General features: G+C 39.0%; 1 protein-coding gene and 2 long non-coding RNA genes across 4 annotated transcripts in view; 2 read left to right on the plus strand and 1 right to left on the minus strand.

Moving 5' to 3' along the window:
• LOC137198781 (non-muscle caldesmon-like) overlaps positions 1–2,420 on the plus strand; it is a 34,439-nt gene extending 32,019 nt beyond the window's left edge. For both annotated transcript variants that reach the window (XM_067612768.1, XM_067612845.1), the window contains one exon: positions 2,145–2,420. In XM_067612768.1, coding sequence (XP_067468869.1) covers positions 2,145–2,170 — 26 coding nt within the window. In that variant the 3' untranslated portion in view covers positions 2,171–2,420. The remainder of the gene's footprint in view (positions 1–2,144) is intronic.
• Positions 1,522–4,529, minus strand: LOC137198994 (uncharacterized). The gene is made up of 3 exons (XR_010931720.1): positions 4,391–4,529; positions 3,950–3,991; positions 1,522–1,591 (listed from the first exon to the last, which is right to left on the minus strand). It is a non-coding gene; the product is annotated as an uncharacterized lncRNA (long non-coding RNA).
• A 4,689-nt stretch (positions 4,530–9,218) lies between these two features.
• Positions 9,219–14,806, plus strand: LOC137199346 (uncharacterized). The gene is made up of 3 exons (XR_010931775.1): positions 9,219–9,389; positions 14,612–14,651; positions 14,792–14,806. It is a non-coding gene; the product is annotated as an uncharacterized lncRNA (long non-coding RNA).
• The last annotated feature ends 1,709 nt before the right edge of the window (positions 14,807–16,515 follow it).

The following is a 16,515-nucleotide window of genomic DNA, read 5'->3' on the forward strand; positions in this document are numbered from 1 at the left end:
ATGGAACCTTTGGCAAATGTGAAGCCTCACTGTCTGGATCTTGGTCTGTTTTTAGGTTTGGGGTAACAGGTTCTATTAGTGTTGGTTTAGTGACAGCGGAGTCGGGTTCAGTAATGCTTGATGCTAAATTCTCCTTGGGGGACAGCTCAGTGTTAGCAAAGCTTAAATTTAATGTGCTCTTTTGAATATTTTGAATTTCTTTCTTTTTGTAATTGCTAGCTTGTTTGATGGGAGTAATGTGATTAGCATCAGTCCACTTCAGTTCTTCTTTAGCAGCAAGGGGTTTACTTATACCGCTAGTTTGAATTACTGGCTTGTGTTTAGGAGCCTCATTGGGAGTAGCAGAAGCTTGTAAATCAGGGAAGCAGTTGAAAGCAGGACTTGAAGCAAATAAAAGTGGGTTAGGTTTTGATATTTCAATGAAGGGGGTGGATACTCTTGAAGGTGTGCAAGGGGGAGTTTTAGATCTTCCACATTGGGTCTTGGACACAGATAGTTTCTGATCAGTTTTCACCACTGACAAAGCAGTTTTCTCCTGGTTTACAGCCGATAATGATGCTTCCTGGCAGGTTGGGTTTATTACTGTGAGTTCCTGCATGGAGGGAGGTTTAGAGATCTCATAAAAAGTTGCCTTTGACGTGTAAATCCTGGTCTGTGGGGCATCAGGCCTTCTCTCTTTCACTGCTTCAACAAGTGATATTTTTGAGGCTGTTATATCAGGGGACATCTGGCTTGGAACAAAGTTGCCATTAGTGGCAGTCCAAGATGATGATGTCTGGCTTGGAGGGTTGTCCTTTGAACTGGCGTTTGTCTCCCTCTGGCTGGGAATAAAAGGTTGCGTCTGGGTGTTTGAAACTGATAGCAGCACTGGTACAGGAGGTAAGTCTGCAACTTGAGAAGGTGCCGGGATTTGGCCGCAGTTGGGGGCGGCTGGGGATAGAGTCATGCTGTGAGTTGATATTTTAGGGCTGGACTGCGACACAGTGACTGGAGGGACTGTTGTGACTGACCCATGGGAATTTGGTGTCATGGTTACATTGGAAGCAGAAGGAGGAGTTGGTACTGGGACCTGCTCAGGTGATGATGGGGGTGGTGAAGCTGAAGGTGGCATCATGAAAGGAGTCGCATCATCAAATAAAAACGAGGAGCAATCGTACTCATACAGTGGAGCCACCTTCTCTTCAGAAGTCTTGATCTGAGCTGTACAGGTCTGAGAGGGAAAGCTGCCAGTTTCTTCATAGGGGCTGCTCTGAGGATAAGGGAATGCTGATTTAGAGTGATTGTATAGGGAGCCAAATGGGAAACTGGACACTGAAGAGTCTGCGACGTAGACTGAATCCGGTGTCCTTGGTGGGCTGGACTCGTCACTGTGTTCAAGGTCTGTGCTCGCTTCATTGACAGGTGACAAACAGGAGCGAAAAGGGATGGGTGTCTGAGAAAGGCTACCTTTTCTCCTGGCTCTCTTTTTCTTGAGTTTCTGAAGCCTTGCATTGTCTTTGCCTGGTTTTGGCAGTAAGGGCGGAGGATACTGCTGGGAAAGGTCAGGCTCTAGCCCGTTACTGTAGCTTACTTCCATCAGCATAACAGATTTCTGCAAAATGAATGATACAGATCAGTCTATTTATCTTCAACCAAAAAGTGACTTTTATAACAATAAAGCAGATTTAAAAAAGTAAAATTACTCATCAAAAGGGGCCTGTCATATTTTAGTGATAATAAGACAAACATTAACATTATATGACGTCAATACTAGTAATTTATTAGTTTCCCTAAAAAGAGAAAATCAAAGGTTAAATCCAACAGAATGTCTAATGAAGAGGTTACACATCACTTTGGTAATGACTTTGATGATAAAACTGTTTTGGCATTTGCTTTGGAACTAGATTATTTAGACTTCAGAGCAGGAATTTGATGAGATGCTGCTCGCCTGGTGTGATGTTCTCAATTGCTGAGCAGCTGGAAATCTTGTTTCACAAGAGTTTTGTTGTGAAAAAAAGTCGGGCTAGAAAGTAGATATTTAATGCTAGCAGCTGGCCAAATAATCACTCAGTATGCTTTTAAAAAATAATAATGAGTGTAATATACAGTATATTTGTTTAGATGACAAGAAAAATGCTAATGTTTTTTTTTCTTTTCTTTTTCAGATGGACAGTTCCATGAGGATTTGTAAAATACATGCTGGACTTTTGGATTTTGAAAAAGGAAATCTTTAATACTGCACAACTTTTAGCCACTATCACTTCATCATTCTCTGTATTTCAATCATTAGGTTACAAATGACTCTGTCATTCTTTGTCATAATTTTACAAAAACCTTTCCCTGTTTACTGGACACATATTTTATCCTGTGAATAATATGTTGAGGTATTTCAGTAGTAGTTTATCTTTTAATACAATGAAATAAAAACAATTTTAAAAGGATTTCTGGTGTTCAATCCTGTCATGAAGTTTTGGTCTTTGCTTCCATTGTTTTTTACTGTGTAGGTGAGCTCATCATCTACCACTGTGTTCCTAGTTTAGTATGTCCAGCTGCTTACTGTATGCATTGACTTAACTGGTGCTAATGGCTCTGAAACAAGTCTGCAGCTGGCTTTAGAAACTATGAGCTCTCGTGACAACGGGCTCATTAGCAGGTTTCAAAACTCTTAATTGAGTCCTGAAGATGCTGCATGGCTACAAGAAGCGTCACATTTGGAAATAGAAAGGCATGTAAAGCTGTTGCTTATGGCAAGGCTTCTTTGAAATGATGACAAACTACTTATGAAAATAGTATCTCAAGGAGACTGTCGGATTTAAAAATGACCTCTGCAGGCAGTATAAGTAAACCCAAACGGAGTTGACTGACACATACAGGAGGGTAACCAGGTTCACACAGGAAGGAGGGGTGGTAGCATTTAACTAATGTTCATTTTCAGAGTACATTAAAATGTGATCAGCAGTAAATTGGGTCTAAATCCCTTGGTCATTGACAATACAAGCAAACAAAAGGAAAGAGGTCAGAGATCAGAAGCATAATTAACTGACAATAAATGTAACATACATTCCCCTGCACCTAGGATTATATTAGATGTGTTCAGCAGGGAGAGAAGAGAAAGAACTTGAGGCACAGACTGCATGAAAGCTTACATGATATTATTTTATCACAAAAGATAATTAATATTCAATTGTGATTACATTTTTAGTAGGTAACTGGTTTTGTTTTACTACATAATGTCCTTGGTTGTCTAGAGTGGCAACATGGGCTGAATTGTTTCCTTTCTGCCTGAATATTGGAGTATCTTTGGGTGACACTAGAAAAGGTCCATGGTCTAATTTTAGTCTGAGGGAAATAAGAGCAAACATTCTGACACCGCACACCTGCTGCCTGCTGTCCTACACTCACAGAAACAGCCTCAGTCTGCTGGAAATCAATCCGAGGCCCAAATCCTCTCAGAGCTGCTCCGACAGTGAGCTTAGCCTCATGTTTCGGAGCAATGGTTCTCTTAAAAGTTTATTAATGTCATGTTCAAGACAGCTTGGTCCGAGTGAAGCGGGATAATTACACCTAATGAGGTATTTTATAAAAGTTTCTCAATTTCTGACTTGAAAAAGGAATGAATAGAAGTAGCATGATAGAAATAGTTGTCTCTCTCATGAAATTTAAACACTGCGAGATGTTTGTTTGGTTTTGAGTAAACATGAATCCCCGTTGTCAAAGTGACTCCTACAGTCACAGTGACATGTAGGCCAGCTGACATATGAGAAGTCCCCCTTTTAAGGCGGTGGGGTTGGATATCTGGGAGGCTTCCACTGGAGCAGCTCAAAAGAGGAAAGTATAAGATTAGCTTTGCAATAAAAACTGTGCCATGACCTCATCCAATCTAGATTTAAAGATCTCAATCAAACAAAATGGAGGCAGAACTCTTTATTAATCATCAGGTTGCTAGATGATAAGTTTAGGGAGCACTTACCTGAAGGTGGAAATAGGTGCTGCTAGTGTTTTGCTCGAAAGGCTGCAAAGAATAACAGTTCAGTGTAAAGAGGGAGGTACAGAGACAATGAATTAATTTACCATTTATAACTAAAAGTGGACAAACAGCACAAAAAGAGGGGGGAAAGTTTAATCAGTGTGCTGGTGTACAGATTTTTTTTTATCGCTGATTCATGCTTACATTTATCAAGAACAGAACACAATTGTGCAATAACACAACATGGTAAACACTGCATTACAAGCTTTTCCTCTTATGGATATAATGTCTGATATGCATCATGCGTTTAAGATTTCAGATCGTGCACGTTCCAATATCAAATCCTATGCAGCATTTGCAGGTTAGCGCCTGGCCGTCTGGTCAGGAACACGCTGCAGTACCACCAGCTTGTCAATCAACAGACACTGAGTTTGACTGGTTTACCTTCGGCGAGCGGCTGTTGGGACAAACTGCTCTCTGCTTGTTAATCCCAGCTCAGAGTGCCACAGGGCCGTCTCATCCTGAAGTGAACTGGAGCCTTAGGGAGTGAGCCACAGTGCCCGTGGTCACTCCAAAAATAAAACTGTTGCCTTCAGTGCGCGTTGCAGGGGCAGATGGGGGTTTCCAGGCCACCTGGAAATGGTTGAGGTGCAGCCCCTACAGGCAGCCGGCAGCCACCTCTACCTGTGGGAAGGTGGCCGCCTTTGTCGGCAGCAGCTCAGCGGTGAGACACCCACTATGTAAGCAGATAAGACAAATAGGCCCTTCATACCACACATCTAGCACACAAGGATGGATCACTATCTTTTGACCTTAAACTTGGTGTTTGCCATAATCGTTAATTATGCACAACATCATGCATTTGGTTTGGAGAAAAGAACCACAAAGAACCACAAAGTCAGATTGTGTGGACCCAGATTGTGTAGCTAAGACAAATAGTCCTGAAAACATGGTTTGAGATTGTCTTTTTTATCAGTTGCATTTGTGTGACTATATCATGAGCTTCTCGTTTCCTAAAAGGTGATTTGAAACACCTTTTGAAGGCATAAACAATGATCCGTTAGACTGTGTTTTAGTCCAGCGAGAGGCTGCAAGAGTATCGTGAGTCTCTCAAAACCAAAACTAATAGTGAAGTCAGGTCAGTAAATTTTTATTCATATAGCCCGATATCATAAAACAGAAAATTTCATTATGGGGCTTTACAATCTGTACAACATCCTCTATCCTTAGACTTGATTCGAATTGATTGATTCCTTGATTCCAATAGACATAGGAAAAGTAAGGACAGACAGATATGAAGTAGATGTTGTGTGTACAGATTAGACCAAAATAGAAAAATTACAGTATGGAAAACTGTATGACAAAATGATAGATAAATTGAAGTTGTTCTATGTACAATTGTACAACATTTTAATCAGGTTTGACTTGAAAAACTATGAACCTATACAGTACTTGATATGATGTCCATATAGTGCACACTTGTAATTTGATCTCAGTTATATCCGCTCTTAACTGCTGCTATTAACGTGTGTATCCATGCAGCGTCTGTTCTGCAAACAGTGTCACTTTACCTCATAAAACTTAATTACCTTGGGAATTTATTTTTGTGGAGGCAGCTTCAGGAAGTGGGCCTGGAAGTAGATAATCACTACTTTCGCTACACTTGTCAGCTCCCAGGAGCAACAGATAAGAATTACTTCAACTATATGTAACGGTGTAGCATAGTTTTGTGAATTTTGTCATTTGTATTGAATAAAACTGCATTTTACTGCACTAAACTATTGACAGGTTAGCTAGCTGTTGGTAGATCAGGTGGTATCTCAGCTAATAAATGAATAGGGATGTGCAGATGGTCCAGTATTTGTATTTGTATCTGTATTTGTTGAGGCAGAAAAATTATTTGTATTTATATTGAAATAAAAGTGGAAAGAGGCTTAAAAATCCTGTTTTTGTTTTTTTATTACGCTTTTAATTTTAGAAAATTAAAGTGTTACAATAAGTGTTCATGAATAAACTACCTTACGAAGGAGGTCCCCACACCGGGTCTTGAACTGGAGTCTCCCAGATCATAGAGGACTGCACTGACTACTGAGCTAAAACTTAACTCATCGCCTCAATGCAGACAGACCTCTACCTATTTATACACCCATAACACAGAGACAGCACAGTATGTAACGTGTAGGGAAGAACTTCAAAAGCGATTATTGCTTTGCACTTTTCATTTATTGCCTATTTTTTACAACCTAACTTTGTGGAAAGGAGAAGGGAAACAACAGGTTATGGAGAGTCCCTTGGGAGCACTTCACGTGTGTCAGTAGCTCAGCTTTATCTCTGGGGAACACCCCCAACAAATAATTTTAAAAATATTTGTATGAAACAAATATTCATATAAAACCCACTATTTGTGCTTTGCTGGATAATGTATTTGTATTCGGGCACACCCCTATAAATAAACACCAGCAACAAATCTGAGCGCAGTCTGCAAGTTTAGAAAGTTATGCTCCTTTGTATCAAGTTAATAAATGTTACTGGTTTAGGTTTACTGACAACACTCAAAAATGCAACATATCAGACTTTGTCAGAGGTTTCTATTTCCATCCTTGGTGTTTTGACAGTCCATCAACCATTTAATAAGATGGTTTACATGTAACATATCTCTAAAGCTGTATTAATAAATTTTGGCCACCAAAATGCTCAAATGAGCTGACAGAGAAACAGCCAACAGGCCTGCCACCAACTTTCAAAGTTGTTAATGGATGCAACATGTTAGCAAACAATTAGCAACATTAACATTCATTAGGAGTTGGCCGGATTAACCTCCTATGGGGCCCTGGGGTACAAGTTTGTTGTTGCGCCCCAACCAACCCTGATTATACATGGTAGTACTCTACAGCTGAAATGATTAGGTGATTAATCAAGTGACAGATAATGAATTGGCGACAACTTTGATAACTGATTAATAATTTAAGTCATTTTTAATGCAAAAATGCAAAAAAAATTCTCTGGTAGCAGCTTCTCAGATGTGAATATTTGCTTCTTTTCCAAGTTGATAGTAAACTTAACATCTTTGGGTTTTTTATTGTTTGTCATACAAAACAAATCATCTTAATATGTTAACTTGAGCTTCAGTAAATAATGATTTTAGGAATGATGATTCATTTTCCAGAATTTTCTGAAATTTTATACACTAAAACACAACTTAAAAACAAATGAGCTCAATATAAACTTTAAAAATAATTAAGGTCTTAAAGCTAGATTTTGACACAGAGTCTCTTTTCAAGACCAGGACAACGAGATGGAGGATGGAGGTCCTGTCATATTTATATTGTACTTAAGTGGTGCAAATTTCTAACAGATTTTTGATTAATCAGATTATATAGACCCAAATGATCCTGGGGTCTTTGGGGCCTCCGGGCACTTGCCTGCTTTGCCTGGTTGGTAATCCAGCCTTGAGGGTGACTGTAGATTTGTAACAGTTTTGGAAGACAAAAAATGATGTCATCCTGTGTGTTGCTCTGAATTATTGACATATTTTGTCATTTAATTTGAAGGATTTGTTGGAGTTGGCAGTGGTGGCCTAAAGGTTAGGGAAGCACGCTCATGACCAGAGGGTTGCAGGTTCAAACCTCCAGCCCAGCAGGATAAATCTTGGTGGGCGTTACCACCACTGAGGTGCCCTTGAGCAAGGCCCTTAACCCCAGCTGCTCCAGTGGAGCTGCTCACTGAGACTATGGTTGTACTGTGCAGCTTCCAGATATGAATGCGTAACTGTGAATGTGATCAGGGTGCTTCTGAGCATTGTTCTCCGAGAAACTCCCCTGAATAAATAAAGGTTAAAAAAAAAAAAGAAAATCAGCTGTGTTGGCAGAATTTGGTGCAAATTGGCACTATGGTTTTGTTTGATGATGTAGAATGTGTCCCCTTAAGTACTATTCAATGTTGTAACTTAGGAAATATATAATGTTATGTATTTGCTAAAAATACAGATTCTTACAATCTCTGCACACCACTGCAGCTGGAGAAGCACACACACACACAAAATTAACCTTTACAGTCTGTTAGCAAATCCTTCGATCTTCTCTGCTGAAGTGAAGCAAAATCTGCCTGCAGTGTTGCTCACTGGCTAAACTAGTCCTCCACAGGCCTGAAACTGAGACCTGAGTCCAGCCTAAACCCACTACTTTAAGACCAAATGAGACTGAACCTGACTGGTACTGCTAAAGTTGAGACCAACCAGTCAAAGGGATTTTTTAGATATACAGTATATCTTTATCCTTTCTGTTGTTGTCGCACTGCTGTGGGCTGGGAGGAACAGCATTTTGTTTTTTTTTGTGTATGCAAATGAACAAGAAAATGACAATAAACTAAATCATGAATCTTGAATCTTGAAGGAGTGTCCAAACTTTTGACTGGTACTATTCTAATCTGCCTCTGTGCACTGCCCGTTGGCACTTACATCCTATCGGAGTTGAATTTAGTTTATGGCACTCACTCACATTGTTCTCTCCTGACTAGGTCCTTGCTTGTGTTGTATCAACTATCAGATGTACGTCACATTGGATAAAAGCATCTGCTAAAAGAAAAATGAAATTGTAAATTGAACTGTATGTGAAAACTGCTCCAGAAACCCCAGAGCTTCACACCACTATCAGTCAGGCCAACTCTGTATATTTTGACCTTTCTGGATGTATAACAGAGCAAGAATTATTGTTGTAGCTTTTTGGATCAATTGTCAGACTTGTTAGCTATAAATGAAGCTAGCACTGGTTTGTACAAACAGATCTCAATAAATATTTGTTTTTGTCTGTTTCTATTGATCCATAAGTCACATTAAAATAAAGTTTGGTTGCAACAATCCTGTTTTTAGTCAAGTTCTATTATTAATCTATTATTCTACAACACTATACTGACTGAGTGTCTGACTGATTGACTGACTCACTGGTTGATGATGTAGCTGGCACACACAAACACACACACACACACACACACACACACACACACACACACACACACACACACACACACACACACACACACACACTTTCCCTCCATTGTCTGGATGCCAAGCTGATGTGTAACCCCCCCTCTCAGCCTTCTATCACTGTAAATTTAGCAACAGAAGCTTCTCAGCTGCTCCTTTCCAAAACCTGAGCCCTCCTCTTCCATCCACAGTATTTCATCCATCTCCTTCTCCAGGGTCATCACTAACCCCCCCACAACCCATCACCACCCCCCCACCCTCCTCCTCCTCCTCTCCCCACCTTTTCCACACACAAACATATATACTACGCACACACACGCACACCTCTCTCATCCCACAGCCAATAAGGGACTGATGAGCTCAAGTCTCACTATAACACAAGGACTTATTCTCTGAGCGGAGCCTGCAGATTCTTACAGACCTTCATCTTCATCGTTGAAGGAACTTCTCTTCCTCTCTGAGGTAAGACGACAGACCTGAAATCACTCCTCAGCACAACAACAACATCTTTCTGACAATTTGTTTCTCTTTTTTAAGATTCTGGTTGAGGATTTAGTTGTTTTTGTTTTGTTTTGTTTTGTTTTGTTTTTGCATCTGTGTGCATCAGGTGTCGTAATAGAGAAAACACAGATCAGCGTCTTTTTTCCGACGCTGCAGGCTGTAACCTCAGGAGGGACTTTGAAATATACATAGACATGTTTTGCTGCGGTTGAACGTGTCAAACATGTGTAGTTTATGTTCGGGATGGTTAACAGTCTTGTTGAAAAGCAGGTGTCCGGTTTCGTCACCACAGTTTGATTAACAGGTTAATAAACATGTCAGTTAATGTAATTTAATGAGAAGCTTTCAAATTAAAATGACTAGTTACATTTTTATGGACTCTTTAAAGACATAGATCATCATTTGAAAAGATGTAGTGAAAGTTAGGAGCCCTTTTTCATCAATCAAAGGTTTAACATATATATGTAAGACAGTATAGTACATAGTAGTAAGTAGTAGTAATATTAGTAGATAGTATATGAAATATGCCAAATGCTCTATAAATTTAAATCACTTTATGTGATGTTGATGCTCAGCTCAGACTGTCCAAACCAAGGGAAACTCTGAATTTCAGAGATAAATGGAAATTCTGCCGGTAAACTTAGTTTTTATGTTTTCCTTTCTCTTTGATATTGTTTCTAACAATGTTCACAATAATTTGATTTATATATTTTAAAGTCAATTTTTCAGTTTACACAAATCTCTCAAAATCTTCACTCACATTCACTTCCAAATATCATCTCCTGTTTTATTACTAAACATAGCTGCACTGGATATAAAGCATCTCTTGCAATATGAATATAATTTTGGGGACACTATACTGGTAGCTCACAGATGGGTAGTCAATGTGCACTCCTCCAAGAGCACAACTACAAGTTGTCCTTATCGGTGGTCTTCAATCAAAAAAACAACAAAAAAAACAAAAGACACTCATTCTTTGATTATGAAACCACACAGATTGATCTTTTCTGATATTTATTATTGTTTCCATGGTTGAAAGTTGGCTTCTCTTCCTCTTTGCTTCCTGCATATTCTGTATTTGTAAGTTTAAGACTGTACATGTTAACATTATTTACTATAAGTATGTTGGCAGCTGTATATGAACATCTGTACATGACGTCCATGCATCTTCACAGATTTAGCATCATGTTGCAGATTTCTGCTTTACTTGTGGCCTCTCCTGCACAATAACTGCATCACTTTTTCCTCTAAATGTTTTTCTTTAACTGTTATATGAATATATACAAATTATGAAATCTTAACCAAAAAACTTGAGACATTTTCTTCCTGTAACCTCTTGTCAGTATGTTGAACTTTAAACTGATACGCCCGCAAAGCTCGACCTGAATTCTAGTCTGACATTTTGGAGACATGAGATTTAGAGATAGTGATGATACAGGAGGGTCTGTTTGCTGTCAGAAGTGGAATAACCATCCTTCATCCAGCTAACACCTTCTCTTTCTCCGGACCACACTGATGGTCTTGTGAATCCGTCTCATATTATCATTTCAATCTAAATCTGATTTCGTTTGGCTGAGGATGCTTTTTTTCACCTGTTTCATCAGTCGTTCAGTTTCAGCACCGAGTTTTAGTTTCATAAGTACTCAGAAACACTTCTCAGCATTCAGTGTTCTCATACTGAAGAAATGAAGTGACCATCCACTAAATATACAGAGTGATGAAGTGTTGGTATGCACTGAGTGAACGCTGGATGCACAGAGGTGAGACTGCTGTCAGTCGATCAAAGAGCTCATTTGTTGGAAGTTGATGCTGATTGGCTGACAGGGTGCAGAGGATCCTCCCGCTGGACCGAGCCGAGGGATTAAAGCAGCTATTTGGACACCGTTCCTCAGCTGATGGGTAGAAATACGATCTAGAACTAATCCTCTGAGTCCTCTGCAGCTGTGCCCACCACAAAGTGTGAAGGAGTCATCCAAAGACACTTTATATATATCAAATATGATATAGTTGTATATACAGTGAGTAGAAATCCTCCCACTTTGGCTCCAACAGAGCTGCTCCTCACCCCCTTGGACTTAATTGGCAGTGATGTTGGGACTTTTACTGAGCTTCAACATACACTGTAGAAACATTTGTAACAACACTGATTAGAGGGGGTTTCCCTGTATTTCTTTGAAACTTTTATGATCTGTGAAAGCTGCTGTTGAATCCAGGAAAGCAGTCATGGTTTCACTTCAAATCAAGGTGAGCCAGTGATATAAATGTTTCAACATGTCACACTGAAGGGTCAGTTCATCCAAATTACACCAAAACATAATTATATGATTTATATTAAACCCTAGAGGTATCTAATGTTGCGTTTAGTTGTGGGTTTTATTTGGAAAAATCACCTCTGGATGATCCACAGGGTTTGCTGTTAATGGTTTTCATTACAAGTACTCACAAACAAAGAACAAGACTACAAGGCTGAGGTTGTGCTGAAGGCACCTTTATACTGTGCGACAGCAACGATCGTATAAGTTTATTGCGTATCACATTGTGTGAGATGCCTACGATAAAACGTCTGTGTCAGATTGTGTGTCAGATTGACGCTGTCAGATTGTGAGATGAATGTGTGGCGAATCGTAGAGCTACGATGGAAATAGAAAAAAAGTAAATGATAGCAGAGACGTGTCATCGGCTCGTCATCCATCTGTAGCTCTGATGTTTTGAAAATGCAGCAAAGTCACAAAAACTTCTTTTAAATGTCACCGACATCGTTTTGGTTTGTGTGCGTCATGGAGTCAAGTCAAGTGTGTTTTCTCCCAAAACTTTATCAAATCAAAATCAACCCAAGTTTATTGTCATTTTACCATAAATCTCTATTACTAAATACAAGAAACACTTATGCAACACAGTCCCTGAGCCTGCATATCTAAGATGTGTTGAGTGCAACTTAAAATAGTTAAAACAATAGTAGAGTAAGTATGAAAACGTGTTCAGTACGGGTATCCAGCGAAAAACAAGCAAATTAAGAGTCTTATATGAAGTTATGCTGCTGTTAGTCACGTTCTCGTGGTTCTTGCTCTGATACTTCGGAACCTCCTGCCTGATGGTAGAGGATCAAAGAGTTTGTGAAGAGGGTGTGGGGGGTCCCTGACGATGTTAATTGCCTTGTGAAGGCGTCGGCACTGGTAGAGGTCCTGAGTAAAGGGCAGGGAGACTCCAGCGATCTTCTTAACTCCCCTGACTACCCTCTGCAGGTCTTTAGTGTCACTGTTATTGCAGCTGGAGTAGCAAGTGGAGATGCAGTATGTCAGCGCACTCTCAACGGTGCCTCTGGAGAATGTTGTGAGAATGTTAGGAGGGGAGTGTTGCTTGTTTTAGTTTCCTAAGGAAGTGCAGTCTCTGCTGGGCCCGTCTGACAATCCTGTCGGTGTTCGTCGACCAGGTGAGTCTACCCAAGACCTGCACTCCAAGGAACATGATGTTCTCCACTTTCTCCACTGTGGAGCCACTGATGCTGAGGGGTGTTTTCTGAGGCTGTGACCTTCTGAAGTCGGCAATCACCTCCTTCGACATTGAGCACTAGATTATCGTCCAAACACCAGCCAACTTTATTCAAAAAACTGCACTCACAAAATGTCACACTGCCCAGTATACTCTTTATCATTTCATGTCATATTCTGATTGGTTGGTTTGTAGATGTGGGTGGCAGCAGCAGTCACAGAACTTGGTCCTAAATATCTGACTCGGTCAGAATTTTGCCTCAGCCTGTTTTTGGTCACCAAAGCTCCTGGCTGGTTGTTGCTGGACGTATCTCACAGTGAGATCTAGGACACTGTTTTTTACTGACGACCACTACATTTCTCTCACGATTGTCAACTTTCATCTCAGACAGCCCAAAATCACACAGTGTAAAGGGGCCTTGCTAGCATAGGTACTGAGATTTGAGGACAGAGACTCCAGATAATTTGTTATAGCTGTAGGGACATTTTCAGGACAGACAATAAGACCTGCTGTTTTACTTTCATGCCGTCCAGCATTTAATATCCTCAAAACAATTTAAGAGAGAGTTTGTGAGTATCGCTTGGTTTCAGCTTCAGCAGCTGTTGCTGTGACAAAGATGCCAGTCAGAGCCGTAGCAAATTTAGGATGGTGTGTCATTGCACATGGGAATAAACACAACACCTAAATCCATGCAAAGCTGACCCAGAAACAGACACTGAGATGTAAATTGACTGAGATGTTTTATCAAGTTTGTACAAAGTGTAATGTTTAGATTAAGTTTGCCATTAGAGGAGCATGAAAAACAATTTTAAGATCTGTGATTGGATGTGTCTCACCAAACTGCCTCTGGAGTCGTAGTTGACTTCTCTCCTCAACTTTTTTATGTACTCAGACTTTTTTTTTCATCAAATAACCAAATCTTTTCATACACAGTTGTTCAGGTCTTGTATTGATGATTCAACCAGGATGATTCATGTCCATCGGAGCCTTGAAGTGACAGATTATTGCCTGAAAATTTACAGATGCTGCTTGTGTTTCGATCAGGTGATGAAGATCACAGAGGGAAATTTTATTTTGAAACCCATGCATGTAGGATTAAAGCGGATGTGTACTTCAGTGTGTCAGTGTGGATATTCTCTGGGGAATCGTTTCAAATGATGTTCAAGTATTATTCAATTTAAGAAAATGTATAGAAATCACATATTTGGACAATATGAATAAAATGAGTAATGTCAATGTTTAGTTTTCTGTCTCTGGTTGTGTGTAAGTGTGTTTTGATGTGTGCACACGTGTCTCAAATGATTGTTGAAAGTACTGGCAGACTGTCTTAGATTATTTATGTTATTGTTTGGAGAAGAGGGCAGGTGTATTATGATACTGCAAATTGTATCTTATATTTTGTGTAAAAGTTTGTGTTGGAATCAAATATAAATACTATGAAATAAAACTGATCCAACCTCCTGTTGTCTGTGCAGAAACTTTTGCCAGAAACCATCTAAAACAAATCCTCCCTCTTCAAAGTCTTTGCTTTGCTTTTCTATTCTAAGTACAGTTTAATGGAAATTACAAGTAAACTGGAGCAGGTGAACTGGCAGCAACTGTCTCTGTGTGGATTAACCTTTTCATATCGACACAGTCTCTCTGCTGCTATTTCAATCCTGTCAACTCATCGGGCTCTTTGTCTTTCCCCTCAGGTGTGAAGTCTGCTGTCACCATGTCTGACGTTGAGGAAGTGTAAGTGAATCCGACTCTGTCAGTAACGACACACGCTGCTGTTTGATGTGGTTTGATGAGTCTTAACATTAATAAAAGAAACCGTCAGCAAGGATTTCATGTCTGATTGATCTCTGAATTTCTTATTTTTTACATTTCAGGGATCAGTACGAGGGTAAGTGACCATTACTCAGAAATGTTTGATTTATTTATTCACAACAAAATAATCAGGCTATAAGACTTTATCCAAAATTATGACACACAATGATTTAATATGTTTTTATTTGTATGTAAATGTACTATTTTAGTTTCACCTCACACAGTTAGTGACTTTGAAAGGCTTTGTGTACACAACAGACATGAAAGTGACCTTTGACCTGACAAAATTAGCTCTTGTGTCACCGCTTTTGATTTTGGTAAAAGCAGCCATGTCATCTCAAAGCTGCTCTTCTTCCTACAATAATTAAATTTTCTTCTTAATATAGTGGAAATATGTTTGAAATGCACTGTTAATATATACATATTAATATTTTTTGCCTTATATTTTGTACACATTTAGAAGTACATAATATAAAGTATGTCACATACATATTTTTACATAATTTTTTAAAAATGTAACTGTGCGTGAGATAATATATGTCAAAGTCAGTTAAGAGGAGATGTTTACATGTAATTATAAAATGACACCATGACATATTTGTCTCTGTTCTTCCTCTCTATGCTTTCTATTCACTTTCCACAACTGAAGACGAGGAAGGTAAAGACGACTGAATCGATTCTTTTCTCCTTTGCACTTTTGTCAGCTTCTGGGTTTTACGCTTAAGTTAAAGTGTTTGACACTGACATCTGGTTTCTACGCCGGCTGTAAACTAGCACAGATGTAAGTTGATTTAGCAGGGTTTTGCTAAAAGTAGAGCCGAAAGTGACTGAAAACCTTATTTTGGTTTAGAAGGTGATAAATGTCAACGAGATTGATTGAATACATCTACCTCGTTGCTTTATTCACCCTCGGTTACATTAAAAGTAGCCTTTATAGATTTATTTTATCTATAAATGCCTTTTTTATGAAGACGTTTTTGCTCGTCATTTTCTCGTCTAATCAGTGATTTTTTTGATTTTCTGTGCAAAAAGGAAGATAAGATGAGTAAGATGTTTATCTTATGGTTACGTCGGTAGAAAGCTAACTAACACGCAGCTGTCAGTCAAACACTTCTAAGTTAAGGGTAACTTTTTCTGACTGAGTGATGTTTTTTTGATTCACATGGTTAAGAGGAAAATGTGACCGAGCTTATACGCTCTGTACATTTATTTTCTTGGCATGTGACATGTTCACATTGTCATCTGTAAATGTCACATCAGTATAACTGTCATTGACCTCATTCACACAACTGCAGTGTTTTAAACAGTGGAGGTGGAAAACTACGTGGATAATTCTCATTAAACTGGAGCTGCTACTCCAAAAGTCACAAGAGACTTCACTGAAGATAGAATACATTTTCAAGATGTTAGCTAGCTGTAATGTAGCTGTAATGAGATGTATTAATAACAACTAGCTATTTAAAACTCTTCTAGCTAGCAATCGGCTGTTCTAGCAGCTTCTGTAGCTTCTTTATTTTGGATTTTCTATCATTGGTATTTCTGAAAACGTGAAATGTGTTCCTGGAGTTTCCTTTCTATATTCTAAAGATAAATTAATACTGATTACAAAAATAATAATAAACTTTATCTATATAGCACATTTTAAAACAGTGTTAGCCTACCAAGTGCTTTACAAAGAAAAAAAAATTAAAACAAATCAGTGCCTCAATTAAATAAAAGCTGGCAGATAATAACAAAAAAAGTAATAAAATAACTTAATACAATAAAGATAAAAACAATGAAATAC

This window comes from Thunnus thynnus, chromosome 1 (genome assembly GCF_963924715.1).
Source record: "Thunnus thynnus chromosome 1, fThuThy2.1, whole genome shotgun sequence".
Taxonomy (NCBI): Eukaryota; Metazoa; Chordata; class Actinopteri; order Scombriformes; family Scombridae; genus Thunnus; species Thunnus thynnus.